Source organism: Dioscorea cayenensis, chromosome 18 (genome assembly GCF_009730915.1).
Source record: "Dioscorea cayenensis subsp. rotundata cultivar TDr96_F1 chromosome 18, TDr96_F1_v2_PseudoChromosome.rev07_lg8_w22 25.fasta, whole genome shotgun sequence".
In the NCBI taxonomy this organism is placed as follows: domain Eukaryota; kingdom Viridiplantae; phylum Streptophyta; class Magnoliopsida; order Dioscoreales; family Dioscoreaceae; genus Dioscorea; species Dioscorea cayenensis.
The window spans coordinates 17,723,136-17,749,090 of NC_052488.1; the positions used below are offsets into that span (position 1 = coordinate 17,723,136).

The 25,955-nt window shown below is 38.1% G+C and overlaps 1 protein-coding gene across 1 annotated transcript; it reads left to right on the forward strand.

Moving 5' to 3' along the window:
• The first annotated feature begins 23,019 nt into the window (after positions 1–23,019).
• On the forward strand, positions 23,020–24,719 carry LOC120281715 (putative disease resistance RPP13-like protein 1). The gene is made up of 2 exons (XM_039288415.1): positions 23,020–23,662; positions 23,800–24,719. Exons 1-2 carry the CDS (start codon positions 23,203–23,205, stop codon positions 24,513–24,515), a joined length of 1,176 nt encoding a protein of 391 aa, XP_039144349.1. The 5' UTR covers positions 23,020–23,202; the 3' UTR covers positions 24,516–24,719.
• Positions 24,720–25,955: the final 1,236 nt, after the last annotated feature.

Genomic DNA, 25,955 nt, shown 5'->3' on the forward strand with positions numbered 1-25,955 from the left:
AAAATGGAAAAAAAAAATAAAAAAAAACAAAAATAAAAAGAAATAGCGCTGCTACAGTGGTGCGCTACATGTTGCGCACCACTGTAGCATTTTGCAAATATGGCGCAGGATTTGGCGCCGGATTGGACCAAATCCTGCGCCAATTTTGCTTATTCAACGCCAAATGTGATGCCGGTTGGAGTTGCTCTAAGAAGCCAAGTAAAGTGTTTCACTTGAGGGGCACACTTAAGTCTCCAAAGATGATTCTAGCCGTCACACGAGTCTTCATAGGAAATATTAGAATTCAAATGGTGATACACAATACTGGATATTCTGCATGTTTTAGAATCTAGGAGCCAGACCTATACGTTTTGAGCCTTCATATTTACCAAACCATTGAAAATAAAATGGTGATTCATTTGATCACCAAACATGTGATGGAGCTTGTTGAGATCCTAGCAAAATTCAACCAAAACATTTACTAGATTAAAACTTTCCAAAGCCAAATTCATATCAATAAACGTAGGCTTGAGAGCAATTGGAATATCATAATACCAAGGATCAAACATGAAGGAAGTAGTGTGAGGATTAATAGATTTTACCCAAATCCAATGTTTGATGGAAGAAGCAGTATGACAAACTCCACAAAAAAATGAAGAGCAGGTTGTTGGAATTGGGTCCATCCAAAAATTAAAAGAGCCATACTTATACCTAGCAATGTCAACCCATATAAGATTGGAAAAATTGAGAAAATTGAAGACATGCTTGGCCTCCTCCTCCTGTGGTAAGGATAAAAAGGTCATCCGTGTATTGTAGTTGATACATTTTGATTCCAAGATTACCAATTGCCACTCCATGGAGAATTCCAGACTTAAGAGCATTGTTGAACATGGTTCTAAGAACATCAACCCTGAGAATGAAAAGGAAGGGGAAAGCGGGTCCCCTTGTCTGACCCCCTTGCGGTATTTGACATAACCACTTTGGCTACCAGTAATTAGGAATTTCACCTTGGAAGAAGTGAGGATGGCATTTATCCATCTTATCCATTTATCACTGAATCCCTTAGGTTTTAAGAGTTCAAACATAAAACACCAATCCATAGTATCAAAGGCTTTAGCAAAATCAACTTTTAGAATCAGTTCCGGTAGATGATGTTTCTGCATGTTGTGAATAAGATCTTGGGCCGTGGTAATGTTATCAATGATACAGTAGCCCTTAATAAATGCCGATTGAGTCACATCCACCAGCAAGTCAATTTTGAGTCTCAGTCTGTTTGCTAAAATTTTAGAAATAATCTTGAGAGATGAGTTGATCAAACTTATAAGAGGAAAATGAGAGGGATCTTCTGGGGATAGATTCTTTGGGATTAGGCCAATGTTTGCCCAGTTAATTTTCTCCAGATTGGCTCGTCCCCAGTAAAAGTCATCACAGAGCTGGAAGATGTCATTCTTGACAATTTCCTAGAATTTTTGGAAAAAACAGAATTGGAAGACCATCCGGTCCAGGTGCTTGGTCGGGTTTCCTATCAAAGACCGCCCTTTTGATTTCCTCTTGTGAAAATAGGGTGTCTAGAGATGAAAGGTCATGTTGTGTTTTGGAGCCAAGAAGGTTTGACCAGTTTATCTTGACACAGAAATTCTGAGATGAGCCACATATGTTCTGGTAATAGGAGGCAAAAGTTTCTCCTATCCTCCTAGTGTCTTCCACCCCTGTTGTTATTCTGTAGAATCCAAAAGATAAAATTTTTGTTCCGATGTCTATTTGCAACCGCATGGAAATAACTAGTATTTTCATCATCCTTCTTGAGCTAATTCATTTGAGCCCTCTGTTTCTAGTAAATCTCTTCCTGTTTGAGAATTTAACAGAGCTTATTTCTCAAGGAAATGTCTTTAGCAAATTCCTCATCGGTGAGAGAGCGATTCATCTTATAATGATAGAGTAAGTCAAGTTCATGAAGTAATGCAGCTTTTTTAACTTGATCAACCAGAACTCAAATTTTGCCCAGTGCTTGAGCTGCTTTCTGATGTTAGCAATCTTCTTCGCTAGGATGAAAGCCTCATATCCTTGAAAATGAGAAGTGCTCCACCACTCCTTGATAAGATCAAGGAAATGTTCCACCAGGCACCATGTTCATTCAAAACGAAATGGGTGAGGGGTGGGGTAATGGTCTCCTGATTCTAGTCTAATAGGCACATGGTCAGAGCCGAATCTAGGAAGACAATTCTGAATGGTTTTATGGAAAAGGGTGATCCAGTCAGGGTTGACAAGGTAATTGTCTAACTTTACCCAAATCGGGTTAGCTTGTCCATCAGTCTAAGTGAACCGATTACCAAATAAGGAAGGCTTAATTAAAAAAAGATCACTAATTACTGATTGCGCTTGTCTAATATCTTCAAGATTAGGGGAACCGTTCAAATTGTCAGTAGGGGAGAAGATAGAGTTAAAATCTCCACAGATGACCCAGGGTACTCCCACACCTGGTTGATAGTTTCTAATCTCATTCCAGAAGTCAGGTTTTAGATGGCGCGCATTAGGTCCATACACTGAGGTACAAACCTAGCAAATATTATTTGGTCTATTTTTGAATTCGATTGAAAGGCAAAAGGTGCTTTGGTGAATCATGAGTCCCTAAAATAAACAGTTGTTCCAACCTACAATCATACCTCTAGCAAACCCTAGAGTAGGGGTGTAGGCAAAATGGCTTAAGCGGGATCAACCAACTGATCGCCAGATGGTAGGATCAACCAAACTGAGCTTTGATTCTTGAATATAGCAGATGTCTGCATGATGTGACTGTAAAAAATCATTTACTAGAATCGGTTTGAAGACATTCCTAGACCTCTAACATTCCAATTGATAATATTCATGGGCAAACTAATTGGAACGTGATGTGGAACCTAAATTAGAGGTTCCAGCAACTGAGTTAGCAAGGCTGATCTAATAGATTCAATCATGCGTAAGTGCGAAAACAATTATTTTTGTGATGCAATGAATCAAACGTGATGCCACAAGCATTGCAATAATTATTCAATTGTACATCAGTCCAATCATTAATATGAAGGGGGGTTGAGGAAGTACCTTACGGTGTTGTGCAAGAAATTTCCTTCTTTTTGATTGATCTGGGTGGCTGAGGTATGAAACCTGCCTCCTCGTTCCATATAGCAGAAGGCTTCTTCCTTCGTTCACGTTTTCTTGCTCCCTGAGAAGTGTCATCAGTCTGACCCGATTGAAGCAATCGTCTTATTTTTTCCTCAAAGTCAGACTCTGAATCTTCCACCTCATGGCTATACAGACTGTCTCCATCATGTCCTGAACACTTGGATCCCTGAGCACCTAATTCAGACACAACTTCATCAGTATGAATTTCCTCACTCCAGATTTCAATGTTTTCTTTCCGAACAATTTCCTCATCAATCAATGAACTGGAGGTAAAGTCTTGAGAAAATTTTGTCAGGACTAAAGTCCAAACACCATGGATGAAAACCCAATTGAAATTCTTAGGAAGGTTGAGATTTGAAGGTGAATGAGATGGGTTGCAATAATCATCATTCTCCAATGAAATAACATTAGCATGTTGGTTATTTAATTGGGCAGTCTGTAATATGGGCTTAGAGAGAGGCCCAGATTCAGAAGCAAGGGCACATAACCTCACCTCGTAATTTCGTTTATTCTTAATCACCATATTAAGATATTTGTTTTATTTTTCCCAAGGTCTGGACCATCGGCGTTGTCTTGAACACCTTTGTGCCCTGATAAATTTGAAGTTTTAAGTTTGGTGGTTGTTATTTTTAGCTTGTTGCTTTTTTTTTTCAAAAAAGTAAAAAATAAAAAATAAAAATAATAGATATTTATGTTATGTGTATCTATATTTATATATATGTCTCACATACTTTATTAATATTTTTTTTAAAAAAAAATTTATTTATATTTGATATATAAAAGTTTTGCTTTTTAATTTTTGCTTGTCGACTTTGTCAAAAAATATTTTTTATGGCAGTTCAGTATTTGATCTGTTGTATTATGAGAATTTATAGTATGTGTGTGTATATATTAACAATATAGATAAGCCACTCAAATACAGATATATTTCTATTATTATGTCTGAACTATATCTTGATAAGATTTTTTTTTACTTTTAGCTTAAATGCTCTTTTAGTCCAAAATAAATTGTTTATTTTTATTTAAAGTGTTTAACATAGAGATTATATACATAACATTTTTTTATATGTTTACTTAAAATATAATTTTATATAGTGTGATTTTATTTTAATTGTTTATTGCACCACGTACATGTGATTCCTGATATTATGTGCCCAACTAGCGCAAGTAATTTTATAAAATGTATTTAGAAGGGTTGGACTCAGTGGATTAAGTGGATCATTCATGGATCATGCCAAATTAAAAAGTTGCATAATAATTTAAATACATCCCATTTGTTCCTCCACTTATGGGACATCCCACTTCCCCTCCCCCCATGCTTAGATCATCTGTTCAAGTTGTCCCCCTTAACACTTCATCTTCTAGACACCTGCATGGTTCTCTTGTAGCAAAAGTCTCCTCTGCCCTTGAATCCAGCAAGATGGAGGAGGATAGTGGAGAAGACAATAATTCATCTGAAGAGGAAGATGAAGAGATGCCTAATAAGGAAGACGGCCCCGACCACTCTGTGATGCTGGTTCAATATCAAGCGGAAGTTAGAAGAGATGCCCTCATCAAAAAAGGGTCACATACTAATGAGATTTCTCCAAAAAAAAAGGCAGGGTCGAAACCGAGAGCTTTTGCACCTGAGAGTTTAGTGTTCATCCTGTAGTCTTCCCATTCACAAGGAAGTTTCTTTCTTTTTCTTTAAATTTGTTTACCATGAATTCAGCTAAAATTCTCTGTTGGAACTGCAGGGGTATCTCTGCTCGGGATACTTCTTCTCGGATTCTCAGATTCATCAAAATGCTTAAGCCTCTCTTGGGTTGTCTTGTCGAAACTCGCGCCAACTCTGATCGGGTTGATTGTTTTTGTAAGAAAATTCCTAGGCACTAGGAATGGGCTTCTGTTCTCACCGAGGGTTTTTCTAGTAGTATTTTCATCCTGTGGAGCTCATCCATAGGCCAGGTCACTCCTATTGTCGTCTCTCGTCGTGCTTTGCATGTTGTGGTTTCCACTACGTTTTCTAAAACTTCTATCATTTCAGTAGTTTATAACTCTTCTCGGTGTTTTAATCAACGTTTTCTTTGGCATAAACTTTCTAAACTCTCTCACCTTAGACTCCCTTGGCTCATCCTGGGAGACTTTAACTCCATTTTTTCCAGGATTGAGCACAAAGGTGGGGCTTTCTCTTATTCTTGTCGTAAATCGCATTTTTTTCAATGATTTTATCAATAGTAATAATCTCCTAGACTTAAAATACATCGGTTCTCCTTACACCTGGTGTAACAATCAACATGGCTCAACTCATCTCTGGGCCAGACTTGATCGCTGCCTGGTAAACTTTGAGTGGAACGATATATTTAAGTCCTATACTCTTTCTCATCTCAATCGTTCCTTTTTGGATCATTCCCCTCTTTATCTAACTGTCAACTTTCTTTCAATTCATAAAAAGAAAAGTTTACGGTTTGAAAACTTTTGGATTGATTATCTAGGCTGTCACAATAGTGTACGTGAAGGCTAGAATTTCTCTCCTCATGGTAACCCCATGCATGTGTTCACTCATTTCCTTTCTCACACTCATTCTAAACTTAATCACTGGTGTCTTCTTGGTGTTAATAATTTGGATGCTGCCATTTCTAAAACTGAAGCTGAGGTAGGTAATCTGGAGCTCTCCAATTCTGACCCCAGTGCTCATTCTGTTCTGGCAGAGCTTTATGCCAAACTTACTGCTTGGCAGTGCTAGAGCAATATTAAGTGGGCTCAACGTGCTGGCTTGTAGTGGGTTTTGGATGGTGATAAGAATACTAGCTTTTTCCATGCTCTCTTCTGTACTCGTTCTCTTTCTAATTTCATTTCTCAGATTGAAGATCTTAATGGTAATGTATTTAATGATCTCTCAAGCATTGATCAAGCTTTCATGAATTTCTATTAATGCCTCTGGAGCGGCCCTTTCAACACTATGTCAAACATATCCGAAGCCCTTCCTCCTGATCTTCCCAAACTCTCAGACTCTGATAGTGCTCAGCTCATTGGGGAAGTCACCATGGAGGAAGTTTACCTTACTCTCCTTGACCTCCCCCCAGGTAAGTCCCCCAGTCTTGATGGCCTTAATGTTTAGTTTTATAGAACTTTTTGCCCTTTTATCGGTAGTCATCTTTTTGAAGTTATCCAACATTTTTTTAAAACCTCCTTCATACCTTCCTCCTGGGGTAAAACTTATATCTCCCTCATCCCTAAAAAGATAATCCTAAACTTTTCTCTGATTTTCGTCCAATCTCCTTGTGCAATGTTTGTTTTAAAATTATTTTGAAGCTTCTTGCCAACAGATTAAAAAAAGTCATTCATATTCTTATCGGTCAGGAACAAGTGGGTTTTGTGGCTAATCACTGCTCTTTTGATAATATAATTATTGTGCAAGAGGTTTCTCATTCGATTGAAAATGATACCTATAGCCCCCCTAGGATGATTCACCTTATTAATATTTGACATATAAATATTTTGCTTTTTAATTTTTCTATGTATTATGAGAATTTATAGTAAACGAAGTTGGGAGGATGGCAAGTCTTTTTCGTGACCTCTGGAGAAATGACGTCGGCGGAAATGCTGGTGGCGGTGGTGAAGGACGCGCCCCTGCTCCCCAGACTTCTACGGGGTTTACTACTGGCAATTACACCAAAGACCCTCTTATGAATTACGCATAGGCGGTATCTTCGTCTTCCTCCAGTGAGCAACAGCGTGGAGGACGAAAACCAATAGGTCCTAAACGTCCCCGTTCTCCGAAGAACCCGATGTGTGGACATTGGTTTAGAGCCTCCCATTCGACTGTAGAGTGCAGACATCAAGTCGTGTGTCTCAGATGCTCGGGAGTCGGGCATCTGGCGGCTAGACGGAAGATACAAGAGGTTGTGATTGCTGCGCAAGATGCTGAAATGACCCATAGACATCACTCGCGGAGTGTTTCCATCTCTCTCTTTCTCTCACAGGAGATCTTGGGTATGAGAGACGAGCTTGCGAAGGTGGCTGTTTTTTCACTCATGGAGGGATTTATTAATGAAGCCAGCATCTTGGAGGTTGCTCCCTCTATCATAAGCAAACCACTCACTGGACTAATCACCCTGTTGAATGAATATGTATTTTTTGTGCTGTTGAAGAGTCCACAGGAGGTAAAGAAGGTATCCAAACTGGGTTCATTCAAAGTGGTGACTAAGGACGACCCTTATACCACGATGCTGTCTCCATGGTCGGCGGAACTGGAGGCAGATGGACGGGCGTTAGGCTAGAGACAATGGATGATTCTTTAGAATTTTCCACTTAATGGATAGTGTTGGAGCATTATCTCTGAGGTGCTACGAGCGGCTAGAGACTTGGTGGCTCTCTCACAGGAAACGGTGTCGCAGTAGTGTTTCTGTAGAAAGTTATTCAGAAGCAGTGGCATGGTGTATGAAGATGATTAAAGCTAAGGTTAGCCTCCAGCTTGGTTGCATGGTTTTATACGTCTACAGTGTTTGGTCTTGTCTATTTTAATTATCACTGTTTAGAGTTTTTAGATTACGTGTTTTTGTATGTACTTTTGACTGCATGTCACATGGGTTATGGGCTGGCATGCTTTAATTGTTTCTCTTTATATATTTGGATGTTTTGAATGAGAACCTTAAGCTTAAGTTGAATTTTCTTATTGTTCCTTCCTATTACACCACTTCATACTCTTCGATTCCTCACGACCTGAAGGGCCTCACGTCTATCAGTGGTATCAGAGCTGAGGTTTAGGCGTGAACGACAGTATGATGGCTTCAAATGGAAGCTCCGGGAGTTCCAACACTAATGTTCCTTACTTCAATGGTGAAGGATACAACCTATGGAGTTTGAATATGGAGACCTTGCTCCTCTCCAGAAAGCTATAGGGAATAGTTGATAAAGGCTTTGCTGAAGAAGACAATGATGCTCAGCGTCTCGAAGATAATATCCAGAAGAATGCCAAAGCGCTAGTTCTAATCCAATAGGGGTTGCATGATAAAATCCTAATTAGGATTTCAGGAACAAGAGTAGCAAAAAAGGCATGGGATATCATCAAAAAGGAGTACGGAGGGTGCTCCAAAAGCTCAGCCTCAAAGCTCCATGCATATCGTCAGGAGTATGAGAACCTTCAAATGAAGAATGGTGAGTTAGTGCAAAATTATATAAGCAGAGTTTTAACTATTGCTTATCATATTCAGGGGCTCGGTGAAGAGCTTAGTGAACAAGCCATTGTTGGGAAGATACTTAGAAGCCTCTCAACCAAGTTTTGTCATGTAGTTTCATCAATCATAGAGGCAAAAGATCTCTCAGTACTCACCATTGATGAGCTCAGTGGATCTCTTAGAGGACATGAAGGTAGATTGGACCTTGGCCCTGATCCAGTTGAAGAAAAAGCATTTCATGTTAAACCAGGAGCTGCTTATGAGGGTACTTCATCTAGCTCGAGTCGTGGAAGAGGTCGAGGTGACGCTCGAGGACGCTTTAGAGGAAGGGGGAGAGGACGTAGCTCAGATCTCAAAAGCATGCAACCAGAAAACCAGAAGAACAAGGCACACATTCAATGCTTCAACTGTAAGAAGTATGGCCATTATAAGTCCCAGTGCTGGAACAAAGATAATGCTATGAATGTAGCAGAGAATGGAGAAGCTGAAGTCACACAATTGTTCATGGTGGGCAGTGGGTTGGTTGCAGAACATGAGGATGTATGGTTGCTTGATAGCGGGTGCTCGAACCATATGACTGGGATTAAAAACCTCTTTACCAGTCTTGACGAGTCAATGAATCAAACAGTACGATTAGGCGACAATAATTTGTTGACAGTGGCCGGAGTTGGCACGATAGCTTTCAAATCCAAAACCGGGAAGATACGAGAGCTAAAGAATATTCCATTTGTACCCCAGCTCGCTCACAATCTGTTGAGTATTGGGCAGCTGTTGAGCTGCGGTTACACACTCTTCTTTGATGACCGGTTACACAATCTGTTGAGACACAGTGTCTGTGGCTCGTGTACGCATGTCTGAGCACAGGCTATTCCCTCTCACGATTGAAGATGTAGGAGCGGCGCATGTTGTCACCTCCAAGCATGACCAGACCCGTCTCTGGCATAAGAGGTATGGACATATTAATTTCAATAGGTTACAACAACTTTCAAATGGAAAGCTCATACAAGGGATGCCTGAAATTTCATCTGGAGAACCGTGCGAGGACTGCGCACATAGTAAACAAAGGGGACTTCCTTTCCCTGAGGCGAGTGCAAGGCGTGCTTTACATCCACTAGAGTTGATCCATGTTGACTTGTGCGGTCCCATGCAAACAAAAAGTCGAGGAGGTAATTATTATTTTATGCTCCTCACAGATGATCATACACCGTATAGCTGGGTGTACTTTCTCCAAGTAAAGTCTCAAGCTTTCCAACACTTTAAAAATTTCAAGAATCTTGTAGAGAGACAGTATGGGAGGCCGGTGAAGACATTAAGATGTGACCGGGGAGGTGAGTTCACCTCCAAGGAGTTCCACTCTTACTGTGAAGAGCTGGGAATCAAACGCCAGTTAACTGCACCATATACGCCGCAGCAAAACGGTGTGGAGGAATGAAAAAATTGAACTCTAGTTGAAATGGGACGTTGCCTACTGGAGCAGCGAGGACTTCCTACCGATCTATGGGCTGAGGCTATCACCGTTGCTGTATACCTGTTAAACAAATCACCTACCAAGGCTCTTGATGATTGCACGCCATATGAAGCTTTGACCAGTGTCAAACTATCTGTAAACCATCTAAGGGTTTTTGGGTGTTTGGTATTTGTCCACACACATGCTCAACAAAGAACCAAGCTTGATTCAAAGACAGTAAAACAAGTTTTCATTGGCTATAGTGGAGAGTCAAAGGCATATAAATTTATTGATCCTTTGACTGGAAAAATCTTTGTCAGTAGAGATGCCACATTTCATGAACATAAAAGGTGGGATTGGGTCAATAAAGCTGAAGTTTCAACTACTATTGAGTTGGAAGATGATGAAGAGGAGAATGAAAACTCTCAAAACCATGTTCGTCCTGAATGTCCAGTGCTATCAACTGTTGATGTAGATGCATGTGATGCAGCAAACATCAGATATAAGAGCCTACAAGAGATGTATGATTCTTGATGTAGATGCATGTGATGCAGCAAACATCAGATATAAGAGCCTACAAGAGGTGTATGATTCTTGCTCAACTGATGAAGCAATACAATAGCTTGATTGGAAGAAGGCTATGGATGAGGAGATCGCATCCATTTTGAAGAACGACACTTGCTTCTTGACTGAACTACCCTTCGGGAAGAAAGCTGCGGATCTTAAATGGATTTATAAATCCAAATATCATTCTAATGGGTCCTTGATCAAGAAAAAAGCAAGGCTTGTGGCAAGAGGCTACACTCAAGTACATGGAGACGATTACTATGAAGTTTTCTCACCTGTAACAAGAATGGAAACTGTGAGAGTTTTCATGGCCGTTGCTGCCCAGAACCGTTGGCCGATCTACCAGCTGGATGTAAAGTCAGCGTTTTTGAATGGCAAACTCATAGAGGAGGTGTATGGCACTCAACCTCAAGGATATGAGAAGCCCGGGAGTGAAGGTCAAGTTTATCGTTTGAAGAAAGCCCTTTATGGGCTTCGACAAGATCCACGGGCATGGTATTCCAAGGTGGACCAGCATTTCACTAATTTGGGGTTTATACGAAGTCCAAATGAACATACAGTATATAAAAGGTAAATGAGAATGCAGATACTTTACTTCTCTGCCTCTATGTGGATGATATCCTATATATGGGATCATCTATGTTTGAGTTGAGAGCATTCAAAGAGAGCCTGATGAAGTCTTTTGAAATGATAGATTTGGGTCTCATGCAATACTTCCTAGGTTTGGAAATTAGGCAAGAGCTCAATTCTATCACTGTATGCCAGAAGAAGTATGCTGAGGACCTTTTGAAGAGATTTGGAATGCATAATTCCAGAAGTTATCCTACTCCTTTGAATATTACTGAGAAGTTTCAATCTGATGATAGTTCAGGCAAAGCTGATGAAGGAAAATATCGTCGTATGATCGGAGGACTATTGTATCTCACCCACACAAGACCCGATCTCATGTTTGCAGTAAGCCTGGTATCAAGATATATGTAACACCCTTCCAAACATCACATGGGTGCTGAAAAGCATGTGCTACACTATGTGTCAGGCTCAGTTAACTTTGGAATCAGATATAAGCATGTTGAGAACTTCAAGCTTGAACGGTATGTAGATAGTGACTGGGCAGGTTGTGTTGACGACCGACGAAGCACGACAGGTTGGGTTTTCAATTTGGGCTCAGGCGCTGTGGTTTGGAGCTCCAAGAAACAAGAAATAACTGCTCTTTCGAGTACGGAGGCGGAGTATATTACAGCTACCTCAGCCGCATGTCAAGCCATTTGGTTGAGACGTCTGTTGAGTGATGTGGGTGTGAAACAAGCCGGAGCTACGATAATTCACTGTGACAATCAGTCAGCAATAGCCATTGTGAAAAATCCTACATTGCATGGCCAAACCAAACACATAGACGTGTGCTTCCATTTCATAAGCAAGCTTGTTACAGATGAGTTGATTCAGCTAGTTTATTGCAGCACAATTGATCAACAAGCAGATCTACTCACAAAGGGACTACCTGCACCTAAGCATGAGTACATGTGCTCATTGTTAGGCATGGAAGGCTTCTGAACACGGGAGGGTGTAGAAAGTTATTCAGAAGCAGTGGCATGGTGTATGAAGATGATTAAGGCTAAGGTTAGCCTCCAGCTTGGTTGCATGGTTTTATACGTCTACAGTGTTTGGTCTTGTCTATTTTAATTATCACTGTTTAGAGTTTTTAGATTACGTGTTTTTGTATGTACTTTTGACTGCATGTCACATGGGTTATGGGCTGGCATGCTTTAATTGTTTCTCTTTATATATTTGGATGTTTTGAATGAGAACCTTAAGCTTCAGTTGAATTTTCTTATTGTTCCTTCCTATTACACCACTTTATACTCTTCCATTCCTCACGACCTGAAGGGCCTCACGTCTATCAGTTTCATCTCAGCTTTGGTGTGTTGGTGGGCTGGAGTTTCATTACCACTGGAAGTTGACCTGAGTCTGGGTATGAGGAAGTACTAAGTGCTTATCACAGAGGACCGTGGCAATTTTTCGAAGTTCCATCGAGGCTTAGGAAGGTATGTGTTGATAGCGAAGCGCCATTCTATTCATGAAATACCGCCGTAGAAGAAAGGTAAGGAGCAAGAACTGGCATCCTCGGTGGAACTCTAAAATAAGAAAGCGGTGGAGTGATGCTCTCACTCAAGCGATAGGACTTTGGAGCGCTCGGTGCAACTTGCAGAGTGTGCTCACCCACTGGTAACTGGCAATGTTGGCAATGGTGATGGAACTATGATGTCGTTGGTTGAGCCCTGCGACGGCGATGGGGATGGTCTGCCTCGTGACCGGACTACAGTTCGATGAACCGATAGACACTTTGATTACCGGAGCAAGACCAATGGTCATGAGCGGGCTCGGTCTCGTGAGCACGAATACGCTGTGAATGCTGACATTACTAGGCCGCTGGGCTTAAGACATCGATGTGTTGAGCAGTGGAGGGTTCAAAAACTTGGCACGCAAAGCTCTATGGCACAGAAAGATGGGGGGCTAGATTGGCCGAGGATGTCGGGTTCAAGGTTCCAAAAATGCACGTGTGATTTGAGGGTACAAAGTCTTGCGATGTGGGTACGTTGCATGCATGTGAGAAATAAGCTCAGGTGGCAAGGGGTGAAGTGATAGATATTGAAGCTGGGCTGAATTTGAAGATGCCAAGGTTTTGGGGCTTCTAACAATGACATGCTCTCAGGGGACCCTCTATTAATCTGTGAAGTGGCCCAGACTTTGGGCCAGTTTTTAGGGGATGTTGTGGTTGAGCAGAGCTATATGGGTTATGGGCCAGATCCAGTATCAAAAGCTTTGGAAAAGGAGAAGCCAGTGGTGGGTGATGTTAAACAACCTGGGGATTTACAAGTGCTTAATTCAGAAATATCAGAGGTGAATTTTGTCGACGACGCCGGCCATGCTTGAGATGGCACCACCTTTGAGGTTCAAATGGCATTTTCTAGCAGGAATTTGGTCCTTGGTCCCAACTAACGTCATCATCATCTTCTAATGTTGATACCTTAAAAGAAGTGGAAGGTTCTGATATGCATTCTATGGGTGTGGCTTCACCGGATCACATTTCTAAGTCGGATGACTCTATTTCTAAATTTAAAAGAAATCTTAGAGAACTCTTGCCTGATTTACACAGTGAGAAAGATTCGACAACTACGGAATAATCAAAGGGCACTAGAAGAAGTGAGAGATAGAAAAAACCTCCCTTGATATTCAATGAGGAGGTTGAGCCGCCTAGATCTATAAAAAAAAAAGCATCATGGGGAGACATCATGGAAGGTACTTCTTCTAAACAACTTCTTATTGGTGACTGGTCTAATGTGCAAATTGCTAGCTACTGTGATGCATGCAGTATTCATTTTGTTGATTCTGCTACTGATTGTATTAATCATATTCGTATGTTAGAACAATCTCGATTTTCCTATGCTAAAGGGGTGGCGGAGACCTCCTCGGAGGTCTAGGGAAACTAATTGTTTTTCATGAATTTTATCTCTTGGAATGTTAGGGGTCTAGGTAGACCAGCTAAGAGGTTCTTGATTAAGGATTTTTAAATTTGCATTTTGCTAATGTGTGTTGTTCACAAGAATCGAAGCTCGAGGAGATCTCTCTTGCCACCTGGCGCAAGATCGGTGGTAGCCGACTTGATCAGTTCATCTATCTCCCATTGATAGGTATGGTTGGTGGCATTATTGTGGCGTGGAATAGTTTAGTCTTATCCGGTAAAACTAGAACATGATGGTACTTTTGGCTTAACAGTTGACTTTTGCTCCAAACGGGGCAATTCCTTTTGGCGTTGTACTTCAGTGTATGGCCCAAATGCGCGGACTCTTAAGCGGGCTTTTTGGGATGAATTGAGGGAAATTGGTGGTGCAACTGAGATGCCTTGCATAGTGTGTAGCGATTTCAATGCAATTTTTGCATTAGAGGACAAGCTCTATGGTACCCCAAATTTAGAGGACATAAGAAAGGCTAACCCTTTTCTGTTTGACCTTGGTTTGTTGGAGCCTTCCTCGGTTGGTAGAAAATTCACCTGGACAACTGGGCAAGAGGATCCAAACTTGGTTAAGATGGACCATTTCCTGGTTAATGGTGCCTTAGTTGGTCACTTTCCTAAGTTGATTTAAAATACTCTACCGAGATTAGGGTCCGATCATGTGCCAATCCACCTGGAAGTGGGGAACTTCTATTCTTCTCCAAGACCTTTTCTCTTTGAATTGACTTGGACCACATCTGTGGGTTTTCAGGATCTTGTATCTCAATGGTGGGTTGGGGTTACACCCACTGGTTGTGAAGCTTTCATCCTTGCTAAAAAGTTGGCAAATTTGAGGAACCAGCTAAGACGTTGGGCAAAATTTAGTTTTGGCTCTATCAAACTTAGGAAGTTAGCGCTATTGTAGGAGGTGGATTTGCTGGATACCACGAAGGAGATTTGTTATTTAACAAGGCTAGAATTTCAGCAGGAACAGGATGTTTTGCAGAAGCTAGAGGAGATTCAGAAACAAGAAGAGATTTATTGGAGGCAAAGATCTAAACTCCAATGGCTGATGGAAGGTGAGAATAACAAATTTTTTTTAGGCTGTGACGAATGGGTGTAAAATCGAAATTTTATTCCTAGTATTCATCACGAGAGGGATACTTTTACAAAATCTTGTGATATTGGTAAAATCTTCACTATGTGCTTTCAACAGTAGTTTGGGCATAAGTGGGCATCTAGATTTAAGGTGAATTTGTAAAAGCTTTTGGAGCGTAAGAGACAATTGGACCTCGCTCACCTAGAATAGCCATTCACATTAGATGAAATCAAAACGGTGGTGTTTAAATTGGGTGGGGACAAAGCTCCAGGACCTGATGTTTTTCCCATGTATTTTTTTAAGAATTTCTGTGAGACGATTAAGTTGGATAATTTCAAGTTTTGTGAAGATTTTTATTTCTTAAGAGCCAACTTAGAAAGGACCAATTGGGCTAACATTACCCTAATCCCTAAAGTTGACACTCAAGAACTTCCAGGAGACTACCGACCCATCAATTGAATAACTTCCTTGCTAAAAATCCTTTCCAAATTGCTCGCATCTTGTCTAAGAAAGGTCCTGAGTGATCTGGTAGATCATGATCAGTCTGCATTTTTGAAAGGAAGATGTATCTTGGACAATATTGTCACCGCTGAAGAGTTGATCTTTAGCATTCATAAGCATAGGCTGTCGGGTCATATTCTGAAAGTAGACTTCACGAAAGCATTAGACCTAGTAGACTGGGAGTTCTTTTTTTATCAACTGAAAATGAAGAGATTCGGAGAGAGATAGTTAGGTTGGATTCAGCAAATCCTGTTATCTTCAATGGTGAATATACTTGTGAATGGATCACTGAATTGATATGTTCATTACTAGCGGGGATTGATACAAGGAGATTCATTATCTACTATGTTGTTTGTCTTAGTTACAAATGTTCTAAGTACGATGTTTGTCCATGCTCTGTGATCTAAGATTTTGGTCAATGTTCCCCCTGGTGAGTTTGGAACAAAATACAACCTACACTACGCTGATGATTTATTAGTTTTGACATCTGGAGGGCTCGAAGATCTCAGGATTGTGAAGCTGATATTGTTTTTATTTGAGGGCATGTCAGGTCTTGAAACCAATTTTGAAAAATTGCCTATGCTCGTGTGATCTGGATGAGCTTCCGGCGACTAGGGCAGCTAAAACTCTAAATTGCAAAGTGGGCTTACTTCTAGTAACTTATCTGGGAGTTTTGATCTCTGGTAGGAGGCCCTGGTGACAAGACTGGGAGAGCTTAATCTTAAAAGTGAGAAGGCGTCTTTTTTTAGGTGGTCGCCTAACGCTTGTGAATTCAGTCCTATCCGTAGTTCCTACTAACTGGATGCCCATCTTCATATGACCATGTTGGATCATCAAGGAAATTGATCGAATTAGGAGGGATTTTCTTTGGTCAGGCCCGGACATTGACCACCTATGGTGTCGGCTGGTTGGTTGGAAGAATCTATGCCGGGTATGCGACCAGGGGGATGGGTATTTTGGACTTGCATAATATCAACCAAGCGCTTTTGGGAAAATGGTGGTGGAAATTTTGTATGGATCCCAATTGGTGTGGCGCGAAGGTTATCTAGTTCAATTATGGTTTATCCTGCTGGAACTTGTTTCCTAGGCTGTCAGGGAGAATCTCATTTTTTTGGAAAGGGGCTTCAAGTGGTCTTTCGGCCTTAAGAATGTGTATTCTGCACACATAAAACTCGAGGGATAAAACCCTGTTTTGGAAAAAACCACTGGCTTAATGGTATGTCGCCAATTAATCTCTGGCTGGACAAATTTAGAGCTAATTGAAATCAGAATGGCACGATTCATAAGCTCTGACGTTTATTTGGGGAGGCCCTGTTCAGTGAAAATCAAGATACTTGGCAGTACAGGGATCATCTACGGATATCCTGTGGGGAGTAGGGAGACAAGAAGCGATGGATGTTAATGAGGAACGACATGTTCTCAGTAAAGTCCTTTTATAATTTTTAAAATGATGGGGGGCTTAGCTGCTCGGTGGTTGGGTTCTTCTGTCGTAACACTTGCCCACGAAAAATCATTCTCTTCAATTGGCTTGCGTGGAAGAATAAAATTCTTACACTGGTGAACCTCGAGATAAGATGCAACGAGCTTCCCACTGCTACTTGTGTGATGTGGCATTCTGGGATTGAGTCTGTTAATCATCTTTTTTTGAATTGCCCTTTATGAAAATTATTTGGTATTACTTCTCTCTTATTCTGGGGTTGCCTGAGCTGCCGCAGTATATGAGCTCTCTTTGGGGTTTGTGGAGATCGATGGTGCGACCTTCGCTTAGAAACATGGGTGACTTAATTGTAAAAGCAATTGCGTGGAATGTGTGGCTTGCTAAAAATGACCATATTTTTAATGCTAATGCCATATCTGGTCATGTTATTATGCTGAAAGTTGACTGCATGTTTTTGCTTCTAAGCTGTTCCAGATGGCGCAAAAGATAAGTTGGTGGATTCCATGATGACCATCCGCAGAAGTCTGGAGTTCATAGGACCTCGTGTTGAGAGCCCAGGTGAGGTCTTATTAATTGAGGAGACACATGATCCAGACATGAGTTAGCGACATCTTGAGAGATCGGGAGGAAGCCCTCTTCCTCGACTTGGGTCTTTGTCTGCTATTTTGGATTTCTACTTTTGTTATACCACTCCTAGTGGTTATCAATTTATTGTATCTCCTTCGGTTTCGTAGGAGTTTGTTTGTACTGTTCCGGTGTTTAATGGAAGTGGGTTATCCATCTTTTCAAAAAAAAATAATAGAATTTATAGTATGTGTGTATATATATATGTATATATATATTGACAATATAGATAAGTCACTCAAATACGTCTCAACTATATATTGTCAGGAAATACTTTTGGTTTAAATGCTCTTTTAGTCCAAAATGAATTGGTTATTTTGTATTTAAAATATTTAACATAGAGATTATATACATGAGAATTTTTTTTTATGTTTACTTAAAATATGATTTTATATATTGCGATTTTATTTCAATTATTTTTTACACTTCCCTGACACGGACATATGATTCCCGATATGTTTGGAGGTAGTTGATTAATAATTAGATTCAATTATTAATTTTAAATAAATTATTGTTTGAAAATAAAAGGAGACATGAATATAAACAACCACTAGATAGTTTAATGAAAATCACCATGAGTGGTGAATGAGTGGTGCAAGCTTGAATCTCTTGTGCTATAGTACTGTGCAAGTATATCATAGAGATACTGTATGAATATTTTATCAATACTTTTCACCCGTTGTTCACAGGATCCCTGTGGAAGGAGTTGTATTTTTCACTCCTCCAAGGTTGCAATATAGAATGGATTTACAATTGTGAGGTTATGGTCATTAATATATTATTTTGGGTGTATATGATAGGCTCTAATTATCCCTTATGTTAGGCTACCCAAATAGTAAATTTTTAAGTAGTCATTAAGCCGTTATAACCAGTGCACCATCATACCTATCTGTACCTTTAACATTTCATTGTGGAACGATGCTTGTCGCCTTCGTGCCGTCTTCATAAAAAAAAAAAACTATTTTTTTCATAATTTTTTTTTTGAAAATGTGGATAAACCACAATCATTAAGCAAAAAAGACAAACAAAATTTCTCTTGCGTTTGTATCCTCCTCTATTTCATTAGCCTTATTTTCTTTTCAATATTTATTTTTTTAATACTATATTATTATTATTGTTATTATTATAATAGTGTCCTATTTAGAAAATTGAGAACCACCGGTTCATGACCACACTTGATATAACTTATTTATTTATTAAAAAATTAAATAAACCACTAACATTAATGAAAGAAAAGTATAAATAACTTATTTATTCTCGCTGTGTTTTGTTTCAATCAATTATTTTTAAAAACAAGATATGACCCCCTCGCCCTTGACATAAATCAATGCAACACTTCCAAAAACGGAGTTCTTTTGTTGCGAATTTCCAATAATTTATTTTTTGTATGGTAGAATATTGTCCATGATATGGAATGATATCATTTTTATTAGATATTTTTTTATAAAATAGATAAATCATCAAGTTGTTAAGAAAATATTAATTAAAGTACGGAGGAGGGAAACATAAGTCCATTGGGAGTGAAAATATCCAATAAAGATATACAGTGAGAACAAACAAAATTAGATGAGTGTAAACAAGATCTCCTCCTAGAAGAAATTAAGAAAAGTTTTGGAGTGAATTAGCCGGGTGATGAAATAGGAACTTGACCATCCGGGTCAAGCTTATTCACTTGTATTAGGTTATTTCTAAAAAAAAGGGCAAATTGATTTTTGTGTTCACACTTGCTTTTTTATTTTTTTAATTAATGTAATTGATAATTTATCGATTTCATTTAAAAATAGAGGCCAAGTATATCAACAGTTTATTTTGCTGGACTTGGCCACAAAATTCTATATCACATTCACATATAGGTTCATAATAATTGCTTTCATATCCCCTCACAAGTGCCACTAGGGCACATAACCTCACCTCGTTTTCGTAATTTCATGTATTCTTAATCACCACAACAAGATATTTGTTTTATTTTTTCCAAGGCCTAAATCATTTGTGTTTAGAGATGGCAATCTATATCCTACTCGACAGTTATACTCAAATCCATACCTGGTCAAAAAGGGTAATAACCTATGTTATTTTTTTAACGGGTACAGGTCGGGTAAGGGTATGGCCCTACCCTACCCGTACTCTTAACCATTAAAGAAAAACCCTACCCTCATATATATATAATTTATTTTTTATTAAGCTAAACATTTCACTACAATTTACCCAAGATCCATTTTTAAAATTTATATTTTGAATTTTATTTAATGGATTATGAATTTATTATTATTATTATTATTATTATTATTATTATTATTGTTATTGTTATTGTTATTGTTATTGTTATTGTTGTTATTATTTAAACTTAAATCGGTAATTTGAACAATGGGTATCCTGCGAGTATACCCATACCCTGGGGGTAAGGGTACGATTTTTTTCCCCCTGGAGGGTATGAGTAAATGTATGAGTATAGGGTCGGGGTTACAATTAAAGATAAGGGGTTTGACATGCCCTACCAATATTCTACCTGTTGCCATCTCTATTTGTGTTGCCTTAAAGACCTCTGTGCCAAGATGAATTTGAAGTTGTAAGTTTTGGTTTCCGCTTACTTTGTTAATATATATATATATATATATATATATATATATATATATATATATTATTGAAAAAGTGGATAAACCATAAATGCATTGCAAAAGAAAAAAAAACGTGAAAAACAAAGTACTAAAGGACAACATCAGATAACTGACAAGACGACATCACCAAGGGTGAAGTGTCTCAGTAACAAACCACATGAACAAAAGAAAAACATAACAAGAAGAGAGGATGACAGTGATCCGAAGGGGGCTACTACCGCAAATGGGATAGCTCAGATTTCAAGAACGCCATCGAGTGGGAGAACCTTTAGCTCACTTGCCAGAGTTGTCGGCTCAAGGGGCAGGAGCCCTGTGGTTAATATTTTTTCAAAAGAAAAACTTTATTAATTTTGAGATATAAATATTTCGCTTTTTAATTTTTTTTAAATCTTTTTTATTTTTGTAGTGATTCAGTGTTTTATTTGTTGTATTATGAGAATTTATAGTATGTATATATATTAACAATATAAATAAGTCACTCAAATATATATATATATATATATACTTCTTCCATCTCAACTTTTCATTAAGAGGATTTTTTTAAAAAAAATTTATAGTCCAAATATTTTGTTTATTTTTTATTTAAAATATTTAGCATATAGATTATATACATGAGATTTTTTTGTGTTTACTTCTAATATAATCTTATATATTGTGATTTTATTTCAATTGTTTCTTACGATTTGCATTTGATATTGATCCCCCTGCTCGGTTGCATTAAATTCATCCCATTAACCATCCATTTGGATGGAGGTAATCATCCCCCTATAGAGGGGAATGTTTACTAATTCCAATGCACACCCATGTTTGGCCCGTTTGGGTGTGCATTGGATTCTATGATGACCCTCCATGGGGTGATGTTATCACCCTATCGTAGGGGTGGCAAAAATTCGGGTCCGGACAACTACTAATATAAATAGAAAAACTTGTGTCCGGACCCGGCCAGGTTTTAAATCCGGACAAACTTGGCATGTCCAAACCCGGTTTATTTTAAAACCGGGTTGTCCGGATGTCCAAATTTGTCCGAATTCTATAAACTATTTTTAAGTTCGCTCAAATATTAAATTATACAAAAATAATTTAATTCACATTAAATGCAAAAAAAAAAAAAACATCAATAATCCAAAACTCAACTCAAATTATAGAAAAATCTAAGTCTTAATAGAAAAAACAATATATGTTTAAAGTTTTTAGAAGAATGAGCTTAAAACAAATGGGCCTAAGGTTGTGGGCTTTTAAAGTTTTAAGGGTTAAAAGGGCTCGGTTGTCCGAATTTCTATGTTCGAACCCGGCCCGGATTTAAATCCGGACAACCAAGCCATGTCCGGACCTGGCCCGCATTTGTAAACCTTATGTCCAAACCCTTTTTATTCCGGGCCGGACAAAACCGGGCCGGCGGGTCCGGACAGATTATTGCCACCCCTACCCTATGGGGGGTGACCATCATTCCCCCAATTTTGGAGGTAATGAGGGGGAGGGAATGGGTAATGGACATGAAATGTCCATTTTACCCTCTCCAAATGTATATATGTAATATTAATATTAAAATAATTAATTTATAATAATTGTATAATAATTCTATATTAAATAAATAAATAAATATTTGAGGGGTAATGACCATTTTTCATGGAAAATTTCCATTTTACCCAAATCCAATTTATTTTTATTAAAAAATATTAATTTAATTAGTAATTAGAATAATTAATTCCAATAATTATCAAATGAAGATATGTTATTTAAATATTTAATTTGAATATTAAAATTAATAAATGATGTTTAAAATATTTATAATTAAAGAAAATTAATTAATTAACCGTTAATTATAATAATTAAATCATAAAGTGAGAAATTTAATTAAATATTTAAAAATAATTAAATATTTTATAACCAAAAAATTGATTAATTTAGTTAATTATAATAATTTACATGAGTAATACAAAATATTATTATAAATAAAATTTATTTATTATTAAATAAAAACTCACTATATTATTAAGTATTATTTGTTTATATTAAGGGCATAAACGTTTTTACTCACTATCTTCTTTTTTTACTTTTTTTCATTTTTAATAAATTGCTTATGTACTTTTCTCGTTCCCAATAAATTATTCTCTCAACCAAACAAAATTTTCATTCCCATTTTTCTCCCCAAAGCTTTCATTCCCATCACCCCTTCCTAAAATTTTCATTCCCTATTCCATCATCCAAATGAAAGGGACCCGGCCAAGTTGCATGGAGTAATAATTTAAATAACTTGGTATATTCCATTAAACACTATTATGGACCACACAAAAAAAAAAGTATAATATCCTAGTTGGTCTCTCTACTTTTCTCTCTCTTCTCTTTTGGTCCCTCTACTTTTGAAAATGTGCCCACTTAGTTAAAAATGCTCCCTACCAGGCCCTCTAAGTAGGCACATTTTTAAAAGTAGAGGACCTAGTTGAAAGCATTTTTAACTAAGTGGGCACATTTTTAAAAGTAGAGGGACTAGTCGGGAGCATTTCTAAGTAGAGGGACCAAAAGAGAATAGAGAGAAAAGTACAGGGACTACTTTGGTGATTATACAAAAAAAAAAAACATGTTTTGCTTATGAAAATAATAAATTAATGTTTATTTTTTTTAATACAAGATATAAAAATACGGCAGTTTTGTTATTTTGTCACACAAAAAAAACCATTTTGAGTTATCTAATTATTTTTATAAATATATTTTATTAATTATTTATGAAAAATAAATTTTAATAAAGACTTAATACTAAAAAAAATAAAATAAATTAATTTTAAGTTATTTAATATTGATTAATATTAATTAAATAAAAATATGCCACTTTAAAGTCGCAGTCTAAGTCAATGAATTGTTTGTTACGTCCTGCTTAAATAAAGAGTCTAAGTCAATGAATTAATTCTAAGCTATTTAATATTGACATGAATTGCGGACCTTCTCGGCGACTTCCCTACAACATTTGCCAAAATGACTGGAAAGCACCTCCTGCTTTCTTCCCCAACGAAGAAAAGTAAAAGCTAGCTGTTTATGCATTTTGAGAAAGAACAGAGAGCCTCTCCATCTTCTCTCCCCTGCCCAAGCTTCAACCTTGCAACCGTTGCAGCCAATCCATCCATCCATCATGGTTTCTCCGATCTTATCAGGCATAGCAGGAGCCATTCTTGCACCAATATTACCTCAGTTTGCTCTGAACAAATTGCTCGACTCTTTATTTGAGTATCTTTCCAGAGATGTAGATAATAAGCTTAAGCAACAACTGGAGAATGAGCTGAAAGCCTTTGCAGAGGCTAATCGGAAGCTCGAGATTATACAAAGTGAAGCCAGAAGGTTCCATAAACGAGATAAACAAAATATGAGGCTGATCCATATCAACAACAAACTCAGAGATGTGAGTCTCCAGATTAAAGATTTGAAAGATGATTTGGAGTACAGGGAACTGCAGCGAGAGGTGGAGATCAACCTGCCGGATGAAGTTGCTGACAAGGGCTCATCTACAACACGACAACTTCGGTCTTTGATTCCTTGGGCAATCGGACAATCAAGTGACAAAAGACGCCGGCTTTCTTCATCGGAGTCCATAGGTTTGTTGCCTGTAACTTATGCAGTATATTTTTCACACACTGTGTTGTTCCTCTCTGTAAATGTACATATTGGTATGCTCGATGAAAAAATCAAGCCAGGTTTAATTTATGGAAAACCTTGGAATTTTCTATTGCAGATGTTATAGTGAATAAGATGAGGACTATTATAGAACAAATTAATTGCATTGATTTAGAGATGAATAATGCAATTAAGTTAGATGCTTGGTCTAAAATTGAAGTCTCTTTGAAGGGCGGTTATGATTCATCTGGGCGACATCAATTAGAAGAAAACAAAGGTGTCACCACATCATCACCAACTCATGAAAGCGAGACATATCGCCGGGATATTGAACTCAGTCAGTTGATTCAGTTGCTCCTCATAGAGCCAAATGTCAGTGGTAAGGTTTCTGTTGTACCAATAATTGGGATGGGTGATATGGGCAAAACCACTCTAGCTCAGTCTGCCTTCAACAACACAGAAATAACAAATCATTTTGGGAAAAAAGCATGGATATGTGTATCTGATAACTTTGCTAGATTCAGAATCACCAAAGAAATATTAGATTCATTATCCATGGGTGATGGTAGTAGCTCGGCGGTTCCATTTGGCATCACCACCAACTTGGATGTTCTTGAGAGGGAAATCAAAAGACAGGTAAAAGGGAAGAAATTTTTATTGGTGCTAGATGATGTTTGGTGTGAAGAATGGCAAGAACTTCGTAACTTTCTCCAATCTACGCAGGCAAAGACTATTAAACTCATTGTGACTTGCAGAGATCCTAAAATATTGGGAGTTTCGTCTAATGGGGGAAATCAAATTACTTTGAAAGATTTATCTAGCACAACTACATAAGTGCTCATTTGCAGCGGTCATGAACCCCTACAAAAAGCTCTACAGCTGCTGCATAAGACCTATTGCAACAGTTTGGCTGCCACAGCAACTGCCTCTGTTATAATAGCTTATTGTAGCGATTCAACACTGTTGCATAAAATATTCCAATTGTCATTAGTTTTGTAGCAGTTTTTATTTACGAAGAGGTTTATTTCTTACACTTCAGCAGTTTGTTTTGTAACGGTTATTTTATATAACATATCGATTTTACAATATTTATTATAACTGGCTTGTAATATCTATTGTAGCTGTTTCATAGTATATGTTGCAGTTGATTGTGATATTTATTGCAATAGTTTATAGATCTATTAATGTGGTTTATAATATCTATTCCAACAATTTATGGTACCTATGGTAGAGGTTTATAAAATCTATCTATATATCATATTGTAAATAATAGTTTTAATAATTTAATTTAATAAGTAGTATAACAATAGCAAACATCATCCCAAAATAAAATATAGATACTTAGAGTCAAATGAACATTAATATTTAAAAAAATATTTAATAACATTATTGGAATGGAAACAGAGAACAAGTTTGATGTCTCTCCTGGGCGATGCGATCGGGCCGCACGGTGGAGCCCCAATAGATATCGACAGATTAGGCCATGGCGACCTTGACGATTGGTGTAACTCCACTGAAGAATTCAGAGAAAGCGCTAGACCCCCATTAGTAGCTCCGAAGGAGGCTCTGTCGTTGCTTTGTAAGGGCAAAGTTTGAGCAAGTACCTTCTTCTCCATGGCTACCTATTCCCCGTGTTACCATGTGGATTCTCCACCTTTTCCTCCCCCCACCTGCCAGTGGAAAAGGGTCTCGAGCAGCTTGTTTTGATGATTGGGAGACGGTGCAACCTCGACGCCGGAGCCCTCCCTTTGCCTTACCGAGGAGGAGGTCCTCCTTGATGGTCAACTTGGAACCAAGCGACGTCTAGGAATGCAAGTGGGGCGGGCGAGGTATTCCCCACCTCAAAATTCCTCGCAGGGGAGAAATTCCCCCACTCACTCCCCCGCGGGATTGGGGAATCCCCGTCCCACCAAAGTTTTTCGTATAACATTATACACACAACACATCATATATGAATTTAAAAAATAAATAAAATATTCTTTAAAATAAACATAATATAATGTATGAGAAAACAACAAACTAATTATTACAAATAACATAAAATTTGAAAGTAAATTCAAGGTTCCCTGCCCCACTTGTATCCCTAGTATTCTACTTACAAGTTGAGATTTCAGTAAAGTTAATAAATATCTTATTTTATATAATCTTAATGCTAATAAAACATATTTATCTATAATAGGAAGTATAAAAAAGTTTTGAGTAGAATTTTTAAAAAACATTTTAATATAATTATCTCTGAGTATTGTGTAGGAGTAACACTAGTTTTACTAAAAA

Excerpts from the sequence above, each read along its gene's own strand:
- LOC120281715 (XM_039288415.1), top strand. The coding sequence starts at position 23,203 with ATGGTTTCTCCGATCTTATCAGGCATAGCAGGAGCCATTCTTGCACCA. Across the intron at positions 23,663-23,799 it reads TTCTTCATCGGAGTCCATAG|ATGTTATAGTGAATAAGATG; the intron begins GTTTGTTGCCTG and ends TTTCTATTGCAG.